The 17,396-nt window shown below is 36.5% G+C and overlaps 1 protein-coding gene across 1 annotated transcript in view; it reads right to left on the bottom strand.

Moving 5' to 3' along the window:
* The window catches only part of GLRA3 (glycine receptor alpha 3), a 190,306-nt gene that overhangs the window by 155,979 nt on the left and 16,931 nt on the right, over positions 1–17,396 (bottom strand). Inside the window, exon 2 of the mRNA XM_082469094.1 lies at positions 7,492–7,619. Within this exon, the coding sequence (XP_082325220.1) occupies positions 7,492–7,619 (128 nt within the window). The remainder of the gene's footprint in view (positions 1–7,491; positions 7,620–17,396) is intronic.

Genomic DNA, 17,396 nt, shown 5'->3' with positions numbered 1-17,396 from the left:
AAACTGAACCAGGATGAAACAGAAAATATAAACAGACCAATCACAAGCACTGAAATTGAAACTTTGATTAAAAATCTTCCAACAAACAAAAGCCCAGCACCAGAGGGCTTCACTGGTGAATTCTATCAAACATTTAAAGAAGAGCTAACACTTATCTTTCTCAAACTCTTCCAAAATATAACAGATGGAGGAACACTCCCAAAGTCACTCTACGAGACCACCATCACCCTGATACCAAAACCAGACAAAGATGTCACAAAGAAAGAAAACAAGGCCAATATCACTGATGAACAGAGATGCAAAACTACTCAACAAAATACTAGAAAACAGAATCCAACAGCACATTAAAAGGATCATACACCATGATCAAGTGGGTTTATCCCAGTAATGTAAGGATTCTTCAATATACACAAATCAATCATGTGATACACCATATTAACCAATTGAAGGAGAAAAACCATATGATCATCTCAATAGATGCAGAAAAAGTTTTTGACACAATTCAACATCCATTATAAAAACTCTCCAGAAAGTAGGCACAGAGGGAACATACCTCAACATAATAAAGGTCATATATGACAAACCCACAGCCAACCTCATTCTCAATGGTGAAAAACTGAAACCATCTCCTCTGAGATCAGGAACAAGACAAGGTTGCCCACTCTCACCACTATTATTCAACATAGTTTGGGAAGTTTTAGCCACAGCAATCAGAGAAGAAAAAGAAATAAAAGGAATCCAAATCACAAAAGAAGTAAAACTGTCACTGTTTGCAGATGACATGATACTATACATAGAGAATCCTAAAGATGCTACCAGAAAACTACTAGAGCTCATCAATGAATTTGGTAAGGTAACAGGATACAAAATTAATGCACAGAAAATTCTTTCATTCCTATACACTAATGATGAAAAACCTGAAAGAGAAATTAAGGAAACACCCTCATTTACCATTGCAACAAAAAGTATAAAATACCCAGGAATAAACCTACCTAAGGAGACAAAAAACCTGTATGCAGAAAACTATAAGACAATGATGAAAGAAATTGAAGATGATAGAAACAGATGGAAAGATATACCATGTTCTTGGATTGGAAGAATCAACATTGTGAAAATGACTATACTACCTAAAGCAATCTACAGATTCAGTGCAATCCCTATCAAACTACCAATGGCATTTTTCACAGAACTGGAACAAAAAATTTCACAATTTGTTGGAAACACAAAAGACCCGAATAGCCAAAGCAATCTTGAGAAAGAAAAATGGAGCTGGAGGAATTAGGCTCCCGGACTTCAGACTATACTACAAAGCTACAGTAATCAAGACAGTATGGTACTGGCACAAAAACAGAAATATAGATGAATGGAACAGGATAGAAAGCACAGAGATAAACCCAAGCACATATGGTCACCTTATCTTTGATAAAGGAGGCAAGAGTATACAATGGAGGAAAGACAGCCTCTTCAATAATTGGTGGGAAAAACTGGACATCTATATGTAAAACAATGAAATTAGAACACTTCCTAACACCATACACAAAAATAAACTCAAAATGGATTAAAGACCTAAATGTAAGGCCAGACACTATAAAACTCTTAGAGGAAAATATAGGCAGAACACTCTATGACATAAATCACAGCAAGATCTTTTTTGACCCACCTCCTAAAGAAATGGAAATAAAAACAAAAATAAACAAATGGGACCTAAGTAAACTTAAAAGCTCTTGCACAGCAAAGGAAATCATAAACAAGACGAAAAAACAACCCTCAGATTGGGAGAATATATTTGCAAGTGAAGCAACTGACAAAGGATTAATCTCCACAATTTACATGCAGCTCAGGCAGCTCAATATCAAAAACACAAACAACCCAATCCAAAAATGGGCAGAAGACCTAAATAGATATTTCTCCAAAGAAGATATACAGATGGCCAAGAAACACATGAAAGGATGGTCAACATCACTAATCATTAGAGGAATGCAAATCAAAACTACAATGAGGTATCACCTCACACCGGTCTGAAGAAAAGGGAACCCTCTTGCACTGTTGGTGGGAATGTAAATTGATACAGCCACTATGGAGAACAGTATGGAGGTTCCTTAAAAAACTAAAAATAGAACTACCATATGACCCAGCAATCCCGCTACTGGGCATATACCCTGAGAAAACCATAATTCAAAAAGAGTCATATACCACAATGTTAATTGCAGAACTATTTTCAATAGCCAGGACATGGAAGCAACCTAAGTGCCCATCGATTTAGGAATGGATAAAGGAGATGTGGCACATATATAAAATGGAATATTATTCATCCATAAAAAGAAGTGAAACTGAGTTATTTGTAGTGAAGTGGATGGACTTAGAGTCTGTCATACAGAGTGAAGTAAGTCAGAAAGAGAAAAACAAATGCTGTATGCTAACACACATATATGGAATGTAAAAAAAAAAAAAAGGTTCTAATGAACCTAGGGGCAGGACAGGAATAAAGATGCAGACATAGAGAATGGACTTGAGGACACAGGGAGAGGGAAGGGTAAGCTAGGGTGAAGTGAGAGAGTAGCATTGACATATACACACTACCAAATGTAAAATAGATAGCTAGTGGGAAGCAGCCACATAGCACAGGGAGATCAGCTCGGTGCTTTGTGACCACCTAGAGGGATGGGATAGGGAGAGGGGGAGGGAGACGCAAGAGGAAGGGGATATGGGGATATGGGGTATATGTACGCATATAGCTGATTCACTTTGTTATACAGCAGAAACTAACACAACATTGTAAAGCAATTATACTCCAGTAAAGATGTTTAAAAAAAAGGAAAAAAAATAATCAAACAAAATCTAAAAATATAGGGTGTAGAATTTAAATCTGTGAACATTTCAGGTGTTCATCTACAGTTTTAGAAAGCCTTATTTTTTTAACATCTTTATTGGAGTATAATTGCTTTACAATGGTGTGTTAGTTTCTGCTTTATAACAAAGTGAATCAGTTATACATATACATATATCCCTATATCTCTTCCCTCTCGCGCCTCCCTCCCTCCCACCCACCCTCCCTCTCCTACCCCTGTAGGTGGTCACAAAGCACCGAGCTGATTTCCCTGTGCTATGCGGCTGCTTCCCACTAGCTATCTATTTTATGTTTGGTAGTGTATATATGTCCATGCCACTCTCTCACTTTGTCCCAGCTTACCCTTCCCCCTCCCTGTATCCTCAAGTCCATTCTCTAGTAGGTCTGCATCTTTATTCCCATCTTGCCCCTAGGTTCTTCATGACCATTTTTTTTTTTTAATTCCATAATATGTGTTAGCATATGGTATTTGTTTTTCTCTTTCTGACTTACTTCGCTGTGTATGACAGACTCTAGGTCCATCCACCTCACTACAAATAACTCAATTTCGAGAAAGGCTTATTTTTGAAGAGATTTTTCTTGTTAAAATGACCTTGTATTACATAAAAATGAAAATAGAAAATACAGTTTTTTCCAAAAATAACTGTGAATTTTATTCAAGAAGTGTAGTGTCTGGATGGATAGGAATAATTAAAATGGATAAAGAAGATTCTAACACTTTCCCTGAAAAAAAATATGGGCAGAAATGAGTAATAGGTACACATTCCATTCTGGGGATAGAATGAGTTATAGCATAAGAGACTGTATGAAAATTGGATTTGTGATGGGGGAGAAAAGGATTAATATAGAGGAATATTACAGATGAAAAGACAGAAACCACAGAGACATAGTGAAGGCAAACAATGTTATTTCTAGATAAAGAGAATGGTCATTGGAGACAGAATGAAAAAACCTAACGAAAATGCAATAAATATATAGGAGGAGTACACAAACAGGTGATTGCTGACAGAGTACTTTCTGCCTGAATCCAAATTAGTTTTAAGGTTATCAAAGACCAACTGAGGGCCTAAACAATAGAGTCAAAGGAAAGAAACAAAATCTAGAAAAAGCTGGTAGATAGTCTAGTGAAGTAATATTTTATTGTCTATGGATGTACTTTTGTTTTCTATTCCATTGCTTTTTTTCTGTTAAACTGGTTTCCAGTTTCAAATGATTCCTGGAACCTTCTATTTCAAGATGGAGGATCGAGCATAGTTTTCTTCTCTCCAAATGCATAAAAATTATATTATTGAATAAAACTGAGACTAGATATATCACACCAAAGAGAATGAGAGGAAAGTCAGAATTGGTTTAATCACATAAAATATAGAAGGCAGGAGAAAATGGCTGACAGACAAAACAGAGAAAAGTCTGAAATAAATGATGATTAGAACTGCATGGAGAAGGAAGCTAAGTGCTAAGAGGCACGAAGTTCAGGGTCATCATCCACAGGAAACGAGGTGGGGAGTTAGATGGGGCAGCAGGGGAGGCCATGGACGCCTGTCTCAGGAAGCTCCCTGCTCCCCCATTCATAGTACCCTAGAGCCGGGATGGCCTGGAGTTTCCATGGGTTTGAAGGATGCACATAACTTTTTTTTTTTTTCCTTTTGCAAACATAGCTTATTAAGGTGATTGGAAATAATATGATTCTGTAAGCAATGCTGACTTTTTAAATGTTTTCTTTTTCCAGCTTTATTGAGATATAAAAGGCATACAACATTGTGTAAGTTCAAGATGTACAACGTGTTGATTTGACACACTTGCATACTGCAATAAGATGATGACTTTAGCATTAGCTAACACCTCCATCGTCACATAATTACTGTTTCTTTTTTGTGGTGAGAACTTTTAAGTCTATAATACAGTACTGTTAACTATAATCTCAAAGCTATACATTAGATTCTCAGAATTTATTCAACTTCTAACTCTCTGCAAAAAAAAAAAAAAAAAAAGACTGGGGAAAACAGGATTCCTGCCAGTACCTCAAAACAAAAGTCATCGTTATTCTGGTATTTGGAGAACCCCAGACCAAAGCCTCGCCACTCAACACTCACCTAAAGCAAAGCTGTGCCCAGGGCACTACCATCTCTGTCAGATTTCCTTTCCCAGAGAGAGAAACAGCAGAAAACTATCTCTCTCCATACACAGCAGACAAAACATGTATCAGCACCCCGGCAAATCAACTCAGCCCTTCCTCAACTACAAAGCATTTCCATCATATGCAAGAAAACTAATGGCTTAAAGAGAGTGAACAAGATGAATAAACATAATTATTCCTGCAGGAAAAAAAAGAGAAATTATTGGGCAGAAAAGAAAAACAGAAGAGGAAGAATGCAAGAATGGAGGCATCCATTTAGCAGTCTAGTTAGTGTAAAGAACTTTCATAGCGCCTTCTTTGTAAAAGGCCTGGAAAGTCATCAAAGAGATTAAACAGATGCTCACTGGAAGTAACCAATTTTCCTTTTGGAGTGTTTGCCTCAAAGAAGTAGAATTGTGCTGAAGGTCTGTTGAGGCTATTCATCTCTAATATTTTTGGACAATTTAATTTTTACCCAATTCAGGTACACGATTTTTACTATTATCATAAAACAACAAACAGATAAACATACAAAATAGCGCCCGCCTAGCAATGTGCAACACAACCTTCCTGTAGTTTGTGTGGCTTATGCCTGGTACTGCAGTGTTTTCTCTCAAACAAACAGGATTTTTAAAAGGTGTACTTATTTTAGAGAAATAATACAAAATAGTACAAATAAGTATCATAATTTTGTTTAAAGAAAAATGTCTACATCTAGAGTTTTTCAAAGTTAGCAGTATATAAAAGAGCAAATACAAAGTTACATTTTAATAAAGTCATTTTATAGTTTTTTAATAATTGTTCTTCTCTATGGTCTGGAAGATAAATTTTGTTTTAATGTAAACGTACTTGTGAAAACAATCACAAATTTAAAATCCGTATTCCAGAAATAAATTTTATAATAATGTGTTTGAGACTGAAATAATTATCAATAATATTATTGTTAAATGTTGATAATTTGAAAGGTAAAAATGCTGTCACATTATTATTACAATTTGCACTTCATTGATTGTTAATTATGTTGAATATTCTTATTTATCTTCTGCAAATTGTCTGAGAATGTCTCTACTAAGATTTTTTGTTTTCCTCTTATGAAATTTATAAATTCCTGAAAGGTCAAACATACAGGTTTTTCTCAATAATTTTATATTTTAAAAATATTTTCCTATTGTCTGATCAGTTATCTAGGTATTTTCTAGGTTTTTTTTTTTTTTATTAAGATTTTAATCCATGTCCAGTGGTCAGGACTCCGCACTTCCACTGCAGGGACATGGGTTCCATCCCTGGTCGGGGAACTAAGGCCCCGCATGCTGCGTGGCACAGCAAAAAGAAAAAAATTTTTTTAATCCATGAAGAAGTGAATACTAAATCATTTAAGTTATTGTAATATATTGTCACATCTGTTTGGCAAATTTCTGTTCCTATTCTTTTTTTTAAATATATACTTAATTTTGCTCATTTATTTTTTCAAAAAAACTTAGACTAGTGGAATATCACGTTGTTGAGTCATGCCCCTAAAGTCTCACAGTATTAATTCCTGGTTTTTGACAAATTGGAAGGGAAAGCATATATAATACCCACTTTAAATTAGTTCATTTGATTCAGTAGGCACATTTCTTAAAAGAAAAAGAAAATAGACAAGGGAATAGAGGGGAAGGTGGTAGGGTGATGATCGAAATAGGTGAAGGAGATTAAAAGGTATGAACTTCCAGCTGTAAAATAAATAAGTCAACGGCGATGTAATGTACAGCATAGGGAATAGTCAACAATGTTGGAACAACTTTGTATGGTGACAGATGGTACCTAAACTCATTGCGATCATCATCTCATAATGTATAAAAATATTAAATCATGAGGTTGTACACAAACTAATGTAATGTCGTATGGTCCAAAGAAGACTAATTCTGAGAGCTATTAACATGAGAATATATTTCTTCTTTCAAGACATATCTTTGACCAATATAGTGCTTGGAGGATTATTGGAAATAAGCTTTAGAATTTGGGGGGAAATCAATTTGAAAATTTATCTTGTTTAATCATCTGTCATACAGAGTGAAGTAAGTCAGAAAGAGAAAAACAAATACCGTATGTTAACACATATATATGGAATCTAAAAAAAAAAAAAGGTTCTGACAAACCTAGGGGCAGGACAGGAATAAAGACGCAGATGTAGAGAATGGACTTGAGGACATGGGGAGGGGGAAAGGTAAGCTGGGATGAAGTGAGAGAGTGGCATTGACATATATACACTACCAAATGTAAAACAGATAGCTAGTGGGAAGCAGCCGCATAGCACAGGGAGATCAGCTCGGTGCTTTGTGACCACCTAGAGGGGTGGGATAGGGAGGGTGGGAGGGAGACGCAAGAGGGAGGAGATATGGGGATATATGTATACGTATAGCTGATTAACTCTGTTATAGAGCAGAAACTAGCACACCATTGTAAAGCAATCATACTCCAATAAAGATGTTAAAAAATAATAAAAAATAAAACACATGTCATATATTGTAGTAAGCAAAACAATTACCTTTAAAATTGGGTCTGATTCTTGCATCATACCCCGATGTCCTTCCCATTAATTTATCCAGAAAGTCAGAAGGTGACATTGGGGCACTTCGAGACCTTGCACTATCTGTTTCCTTTGTTGCAACCAAACTGCAAATGAGAAAAAATAATACAGATTTTACCCAAAAAAAAAAGCCTTCCTAACAGTTGTTACCTAGAAATATAAAATAAAAATGCTAAGCAAAAATACAATAAAACCAAAAAATACAGTTTGAAAACAATAAAACCAAAAAAAAGGTTTATATACTGTATAGTGAATATTATCATAGCGACAGCTAGGTATTTATAGATTTACAGTCAGAATTTATAATTTTTCACATGTATTCAGTGGTGACAATATTTAAGTCTGGAAACAAAGCTACTCCAAATTATTAGGCTTTCAAAATTTATATTTATCCAAATTTGATTTCTGATTGCAATTTTTAGCTAAAATTATCCTAAGCTGTTCAGACATAAGAAAATATGAAAGTTCAGCTGTGAAATACAATTCTTATTGCTTTTATAGAGGAAAGGAACATCACCTTTCAAGTTTTGAGAATTGTTCTCAACAGTAATAAAACTTCGGTCCTACAGATTAAACAACAATGTTCTTTTCTTCAATTAGAGTGAGTGCTTCCTATATTAGTAACATACTCAGTTAAATTCATTCTGCTTTCACTTTGTGTCATTCATATACAGTACATTTTGTTCAGACCTAAAATTTGTGCATGGAGTTTGAGAAATTACCCTAAATGTGGTCTGTGCAGTCGGCTATTATGGGATGAGAACCTGTGTCCAGGAAGGTTAAAGGGTTATTTTATTTTTTTCATTCAAACATTTTCCTTTTTCTGCAGCTGCTCATCCGAGAAGCCCACAAACGACTGAACCCCCGACCAGCCCCTCATTTACCTAGGTTGGTCCCCAGAAGGTCTAGGCCTACTTGCTAATATCAAATGATCCTTTTTATCCACAGAGTTTGCTCAGAAAAGTGAAGCAGGCTTTCTGAACACACATCTGTTTGAAATGTTTATATTCAACCTGATGTTACTTCCTGGAGATTGTCAGTCATCACGTCCTCCCAGCTCTGTCACTCAACTTAGAGCATCGCCAAACCCTGAACCTTTGTGGTCACTCTCAGCAGTATCAAGTTATTAAATTCCTCCTGCCAGAATGTTTAATAAGAAGGGAAAATAAACCTTAGAACCGTCACCATTAAATCGTCTACCACACACATATATTCAGTAATTCATAATCACAACGGTAAAATCCAATATCAATGGTAATGTGAGAACAGTATTTCTGAAAGTATAGTATCACAGTTAACAGCACCTATTAACTCTTGCCCTGTTCTAGAGGATATATCTAGTTCTGGACATTCTAAATCACTTGTCTTCTCAATAACTTTCATTCTGTCTTTCTTGCTTTCTCTCTAAACAGAAGCTTCTTCTCTCCCTATTCTTCTGGTTCCATATTACCTTGTAAGCCTTTATCTCTAATTATTACTGGTCAGTTGAACTCCTTGCCATGCTGATCCCTGGAAAGTTTATTCTAATGTCATCATCATCATCATCATGAAAGAGAAAACAACCCTACTCTCCTCTCGGTAACTCCAGAACTTTCTTCTACCATCTGGTTTTAAGTAACTTTTACCTGACCTCTTAAGCAGCATTTGTCCACTTTCCATGGCCCAAGAAGAGCAGGCAGAAGAAGGCATTGTCAGAGCTCTCCTAGCTACATATTACTGCTTCTAAACTATTCCCTGTATTTCCTTTGCAAAATCCTTCCTTTCGGTTGTCAGAAAATAAACTTGTACATTCTTTTACCAACAAATAAACCAACTTACCTGGATCTGAACCAGTAATACTCTGTCTCTCTACTTTAAAAAAAAATTATAGTTAACTATGTACGCTGAATTGGCATTCCCTCACATTTTGCACTGAATGGGGGAGATTATCGTAGGTTATCCAGGTCAGCCCTATATGCAGTGACATGTATCCTTAGAAGAGAGATGCAGAGGTATATTTGATGGCAGGCAGAAGAGGGAAGGCAGTGTGGCCGAGAAGCAGAGATTAGAGTGATGTGGCCATAGCCAAGGAATGCCGGCGGTCAACAGAGGCTGGAATAGGAAGGGACAGAGTCTCCCCTAGAACCTCCGTGGGAGCGTGGTCCTCCTCACATCTTGTTTTGGGCCCAGTGAACTGATTTCAGACTTCTGGCATCCAGAACTCTGAGAAAATAAATTTCTGCTGTTTTATGCCACCCAGTTTGTAGTAAATTGTTACAGCAGTCAGAGGAAACTAAAAGAAGCCTTCCAGTGAATTTTTCGTTTTAGTTACTCTACCGTTCAAATCCAAAATTTCTCTGCTGTTCTTTCTGTAATTTCTATCTCTCTGTTGGTATTTTGTATTAGGTGAGATATTATCGTCATACTTTCTTTCCAGTTCTTTGGGCATGGTTTCCTTTAGCTCTTTGAATGTATTTAAAATAGCTGATTTACGATCTTTGGCTAGTAATTGACTTTTCTGAACTAATTCTGTAAATTCTACATTATTTATCGTATATGACTATGCGATATCTTTTCACTTAGCTTAGAGATCAGCTAATAATTAGACAGGGATTTTTTAAAATTTCCAGGACCAATAAATCTCACAGTATTTTCTGGGGGTCCTGAGTTCATGGGGTTTTGCTTCAACTTTGAGTCAGGCAGTTGACAAATCTGCCTTAGCCTTTACCTCCTATTTGCACAGGGCCCAAAGGCCACCAGAGTTGAGAATTCAGGGTCTCCCTGGGTTTTTCCTGAGCATGCATACAGCCCTGGGTGTATTCATTTGCCAGGACTCTCCTAACAAAGTACCACTGACTGGGTGGTTTAAACAACAGAAATTAATTTTCTCACAATTCTGGAGGCTAGGAATCCAAGATCAAGGTGTTGGCAGGGCTAGTTTCCTCTGAGGGCCTTCATCCTTGCTTGTAGGTGGCCGTCTTCTCTCTGTGTCTTCACATGGTCCTTCCTCTTTGTGTGTGTGTGTCCTAATCTCTTCCTAGAAGGACACCAGTCATATTAGATTAGGGTCCACCAATATGACTCCATTATATCTTAATTATCTACAAGTAAAGTCATGTTCTGAGGTATCAGGAGTTAGAACTTCAACATGTGAAATTTTGGAAGGATGCAATTCAGCCCACCATACTGAATGCTCACAGCCTTGTACATAATGTGCGGACTTCTAGATGCCCAAGAATATGTGGAGATTTTCTAAATCCCTATGAACATATCATTCTGCTGCTTTTTCTTTTAAGATTCATGGTTAGTCTGTTGTTTGCACCCACTGTTCTCTACTGCCTCAGGTACTCATGAAGTTAAAAAATTGACAAACATCTCCAGGAAAGGGTGAGCTCCAAGTTAGTTCAAATAAAAGTCTTGCGAGTGGGGTATCCCAGAAAACCTCCAGACAGGTCAAATAATGACAATTTTCCAAGAATATGGTTTTAAAGGAATTCAAACTCCCTTCTGTCCCCTCTGGTAGCTGCCAGGCTGCTGTCTTTACTGTTACTGCAGGCTATTGGCTTACAATGCTACCGGGAGCTGGAGAAAGGGGGATGGGAATAGGGCAAGTTATAACACCAGAAATCCCACTGTTCTTACCAAGATTCAAATGTTTTTCTTGATTAAGCTAATTCGTGGATTACTGCACGTCTCTGATTAATTACCAGAGTTCTGAACAAGTTGATCCTCACTTTTTTTGACAGTTTTCTCACTGCTTTTACGGAGGAGGGAATTTACAGAGGTCGGTATTCCACTAATTTTGCTATCACTGATCTGACAATGTGTCCATGTTGGATGGGATGGTTGGTGAAGACTTTCTAAGGAATTGAAATGTGAGCTGAGTGGGAGCAGAGGGAAGGACATCCTAGGCAGAGGGAACAGCTACTTCAGACTAGTGGTGCTGGGACAACCAACAATCTACTGGCAAAAATAATATAAACTTGATCTATTTCATAGCCTGAATATAAACGAATTTCAGATGATTAAAGCTCTAAATATAAATATGTAAATAATTAAATGATATATTTTAAAATAGTTCAAGAGCAAGCATGTGTATTTATTTCCTCTTTCTTGCAACGTTCATTAAAGTAATATCAAATGACAAAAGAGGTATAAACTTTAATTAAAAGACAACAGGAAGGAGATGTCAACAAATTAGAGATTCTTACAAGTTCTGGAAGATGAGAAGAGAGGACAGAATAGAAAGATAGATGGAGAGAGAGCAGTGGAGGAGAGTTTTCAGAAATGGATAGAAACACATATTTTCAAAGTGAATGAGCCCACTGAGTTCTAATAGAGAATTAGGTGTAGAGCTATTATTGCAAAATTGCCAAACATTAAGATTTAAGAGAAGATCCTGAAGGATTCTGAAAGAAAAAGGAAAACACAAAAGAATGAGACCAGACTGGCTTTAGGCAAATGGGCATTTGTGCACGCTACAAGACAACACGAAAAAGCCGTCAGAGTTCTCGGTGAAAATAGTTTTTATTCCATATTTTCAATCCAGTGGACCAGCCAATCTATGAATCAAAGGAGAAGTTATTAAGCAGTCCCAAATTCAAGTAATGGAAGAGTCTACCTACATAAATGCTTTCTTGGGAAAATCATGGAGAATATACTGTAGCAAAATGAGGAAGTAAACCAAGCAGTAGAATCCTGGAAGGAGCTGATACAACTTAGAAAGTAATAATGGGATTTCCTCAGATGAGATCTATGCAAAAAGGCTCAGAAAACAAATATATTGCTTTGATCAGAAGAAGAGAGAAATATAGTAAGGCCATTTTGCTGTCAGGGGCCGTGAAGCTTAGAGTATATCGCATAGACAAAATGGTAGGATTAAGAATGTGAGGGGAAAAAAATAAGTCTGAAGAAGCATTTAATGTACGTAAAGAAAAAAGAAGACAATTAGAAAATTGAAAGAAAACAAAATGTAAAACAATAATAATATAAGAATATTATTCAGACGTATGGAAAAGACCTTCAGAATAAGAAAAACACAGAGACATTTAAAAATGGTTGCTCTTAGGAAGGACAGCTAAGTACAGGGAAGACGGGATTGAGAAGGGCTATGGACAATGTTAAAGCTCTATACCATTTGTTTTTTTAATCCATAGGCAAAGTATACTTTGAAAAAAGATTGCAGTAAAGGATTAAAAATATACAAGAATGTGTTTAAAATTTGTCATAGACAAGGCAAGACAAAAAGGAAAGGCTAATTTATTTAGTACCCACACTTAACTCTTTTTCTTTGTTAGATACTGAAAATGCACAACATGACAAGCATTGTTATGGGGGCTTGAATTCAGCAACAAATGAAACAGACCAAAATCCTTTATCTTCATGAACTTACATTCTAGCAAAGTGGAACATAGTTAGCAAGAACTGTAACAAATTAGGAAATTATGTACTATTTTGAAAGAAAGGAGAATTCAGAGCAAAGCAAAAGATAATCAGAAGTGATAGGATGTGAGGGTTAGCATTATTTTAAGTAGAGTAGTTAGGGTAAGCTTCACTGAGAAAGGGATGCTTCATCCAGATGTGGAAGGAGGTCAGGGAGTTGGCCACATGAGTACCTGAGGAAAGAGTATTTATTCCAGGCAGAGAGAGCGACCAGCGCAAAGGTCTAAGCCAGGAGCATGCTTGATGTATTCACAGAACCCAAAGGGACTAGAACCGAGTCAGCAGGGGGATAGTAGTGAAAAATCAGATCAAAGGATTAAATGGAACAACAAATCATGTGTGGGCATGAGTCTTTATAAGGAATTTGCTTTTAGTTTGAATGAAATGGAAGTTTTTAAGGCATTGAGTAGATCCATGGAGTGGCTTGCCTTTCATTTGTAAAGAATCACCATGACTGATCTGTTAAATCCAGACTAAGGCGGGGCTGGGATGGCTGGCAGAGACCAGCTAGATTACTGTCATAGCCCAGGTGATGATTGCTCAGACCGACTTGCCATATTGAAGGTGATGGGAACTGGTCATATTTTGGATGTATTTTAAAGCTTGAGAAAAGATGATTTCTTGACTGATTAGAGTAAAAAAGAGAGTGTTCAAGGAGAAGTACATGCTTTTTGGCCTAAGTAACTGGAAGGATAGACTCGATTAACCAAAATGGGGAAAACTGTGAGAGGAGTAGGTTTGGGGCAAGAATCTGGAGACTGGTTTCAGGCGTGTGCAGTTTGAGATGTCCATTTGATGTTCTAGTTGCTAAGTACACAGATAGTTCTATGGGTCTGAGGAATGACATCCTTTTTTTTTAATTGTTTAAGGCACAAATTTGGAAAGTACTATAGACATATAGATGGTATTTAAAGACTTGAGACTGGAGGAGGCCACCAGGGAGTAAGTACAGATAGAAAGGAAAAGAGAGGCAGGAGGAGAAAACAGCAAAGCAGACTGGGAAGAGCAGCCAGTGAAGTAGGAGGAAACCCAGTAGAGTGTCGTGTCCTGGAAACCAGTTAGAATAAGTACATCAAGGAGGAGGGAGCAATTAACTGCTAAAGGCTGTGGGCTGGTTGGTTAAGATGAGGACTGAGAATTAGCCATTTCATTTTGCCAGGTGGGTGACAGCTATGACCCTGACAAGTGCAGTTTCAGGGAAATGGTGAAAGTGAAAGCCTAATTAGAATGGGTTCAAGAGAGAATTAGAAAGAAATTGTGGCTGTGAGTATGGCTCTAATGTGCAGATCTTTGAAATAATGCATCAATATTAAAAACTTATGCACAACAAGAAGCACCATAACAAACTGAACGAGCAAATTAAATAGTAGATAGCTAACAAACATTAACATCTAAATTGTATAAAGGACTCCAACTAATCATTTAGAAAAACGGTAATCCAGTGGAAGAACGGGCAAAGGATATGAATAAGCAATTCATAGAAAAAGAAATAGAAATGTACATTTAGTATAAAATAGTTTGCTCAAACTCAGTTGTAATCGAGAAATGCTCATTTAAATAGAGACTAGATAACCATTACAATTGTCAAAATTTAAGTTTAGTAATGTCAAGAATTGATGAGTATACGGATAAAAGGTACCTCTAAATGCAATTTATACACTGAAGGGCAGCATATATAGCCATTTTAAGGGGGTATTTTATGGTCTATATTTAAATTATTAAGACATCTTCCTTACGACCCAGCACTATTTGATGTACAATTGTTGGTATTAATAAAAATAGAAAATTACCTACATAGCTATCAATGTGTGTTTTTTTTTTTTTATAAATGGTGGGAGGCGTTTTATTTTATTTTATTTTATTTTATTTATTTATTTATTTTTATTTATGGCTGTGTTGGGTCTTAGTTCCTGTACGAGGGCTTTCTCCAGTTGCGGCAAGCAGGGGCCACTCTTCATCGCGGTGCGCGGGCCTCTCACTATTGCGGCCTCTCTTGTTGCGGAGCACAGGCTCCAGACACGCAGGCTCAGTAACTGTGGCTCACGGGCCTAGTTGCTCCGCGGCATGTGGGATCTTCCCAGACCAGGGCTCGAACCCGTGTCCCCTGCATTGGCAGGCAGATTCTCAACCACTGCGCCACCAGGGAAGCCCAATGTGTTTTTTTTAATCTCTGATATGATCCTACTTTAGATTTGTGCAGCAGTAAACAAAATAAGGTTATTCTACGTGTTCTGAAGTAGAAAGTAAAGAAATACCATTGAGTGAAACAAATAGCAAGTACAAAATAATATTTTTAGTGTACTCTTGGGATGCAAGGGGCTTCAAATTAGCATCCTTTCCTCAGCTCCCTAAAGTATAAAACAATTCGAGAAATTTTTTCAAGAGGGTAAAGGATTTGGGATCATAACATCATCTTACAACTGATTTTATAAAGCTGATTTGGGGGAAAGCATCCGATATCTGAGGACACATTGGCTTCCTAATGCTGAATTGAAAACACAATCATGTATTACCTAAGTAATTATAAATAAGTAAAATTAATTCACATAAATACTTTGAAATTGATTTTAATTAAGTACCTATAATGATTAAATTCAAAATTATAAATACAGATTTGGGGGTTTTAAACATCAATTGTTATAGCAGTTGCATACATAAGCTTTTCAAAAAGTGCTAGTTACATTCTGAATCCCAATAGCAACATTTAATGGAAAATATGTTATCAATATCACCTTTTCGTTGTCAAATCAGTGAAATAGCACTTGATTTCTTCAAGCCACTCATGAACTATAAAATGTTTCTCATAAATATTGTTGACCCTCTCTTCCTTCTAGGAATGGATATTCTTTCTTTTTCTCTCTGACTTATCCAAAAAAGACTTCTTCCTTTAGCTGATTCTAGACCATAATGTCTACAGATGATCTTCTGAAACCCTCTTATTTAAGTTGTGTCCACTCACCACACACACACACACACACACACATTCATACCCAGGAGGTGTAAAGTACTTCACCACCTCTAAACATTTTTTTTCCAGTTGAAAAATGATCAGGGAATTTGATCTGACTGTGGAGTACAGTGTGCTCTTGGACAATAAACTTAATAAAAACGTTGAACCATCAACAAAACCAAAATTAGAAAGGTAAAATCTTCTTGGAAGAGTAGACTTTACTTTTCCTTCAGTCAGGAAAGACTCAAGGCACTCTAGGAGTCCCAATGGCAATCGTTCAAAACCCAGAATGTGCCCTAATTACATGTTTGTCTTAAAGAATTTTTAGAACTATTTTGCTTAAATGCCATGTCCTCCCCATTGCCTTTATTTGCTTGTCTGAGGGGGAAATGATCTCTCCTCCGCTGAATTCTTATAGGCCATTTGGTTCTATCAATCACTGGTTTCCATTGTTGACATGTGAAACTGACATGCCAAGATCTCCTCTGCTAGCTGGAAACGTCAGGGCTGAGGCAGAGGCTATGTCCTATCACTCACCTCATTGGAATTAAATCAACAAATAGCACTAATATACTACTTCGCTGTAATGTCTAGTCTTTCTAGAGCTCAACTTGATAAAGGGTGAAAAACCTGAAATTCAGTTCAAAAGCACTTTGTTCTTTATATTCCAAATATACCTCAACCAGTTTAACTTGTCCAAAAATCACTGAGTGTGGTTTCAGAACTATTTTTCTAATGATAATTAGGAAATGATTACATCAAACCAATGGGGGGAATGTTGATTAAGAATTGTGTTGCTCTCCTGAATCTTATTTGACAAAACACCACTTAGACCTTAAAAATGTGCATAAAACTTTTTTTAAAACACATTCTCTAAATTTCATTTTAATCTATGTGCACTGTACCAAAAATTTCATAAAAATACAGTAAAAATAAGGGGAAAAAAAGCACCGTAATCCCACAAGCCAGAAATGAGTAATACAGAAATCATCCTTTTACTTGAGATGTTTAACTGAGTTATATTTACAAAGGAAACAATACAGCAGAAGTAGTACTGCTTTATTTTGATCTAATTGTGCTTGCATGAATGCTTACTAATAAAATGCATTTTTATAAATCCCCAAATCAATAAGATTGAGGGCATAAAAGCATGATATTTTTAAAGCACCAGTCTCTGAGTCTCTGAACCTGAAAAGAAATGTACACAGAATATTAAAGTGGAGCCATGCTAAGGTTTTTTTCTGTAATAATATTGAACCAGCAGAGCACCGACTTATTCAGATTATGGTAGATATTCCCTTTTGTGTGACTACAAATGTTTATGTTAATGTCACCTTTCAATGGAATGTGTTCTGACTTAAGCATATTTGAGTTATTGGACATTTTTCTTCCTGTGATGCAGGAAGCCCTACATTTGCCTGTTCGTTACATTCCTTTAAAGAGAGAGGAATGGCACAGAAAAAAGAAGGGAATCAAACAATAAAGCAAAAAG

Source organism: Balaenoptera physalus (genome assembly GCF_965194825.1).
Source record: "Balaenoptera physalus genome assembly, chromosome: 7".
Taxonomy (NCBI): domain Eukaryota; kingdom Metazoa; phylum Chordata; class Mammalia; order Artiodactyla; family Balaenopteridae; genus Balaenoptera; species Balaenoptera physalus.
Note: the sequence above shows the minus strand (reverse complement) of the source record. Positions and strands in the feature narration are given on the sequence as shown.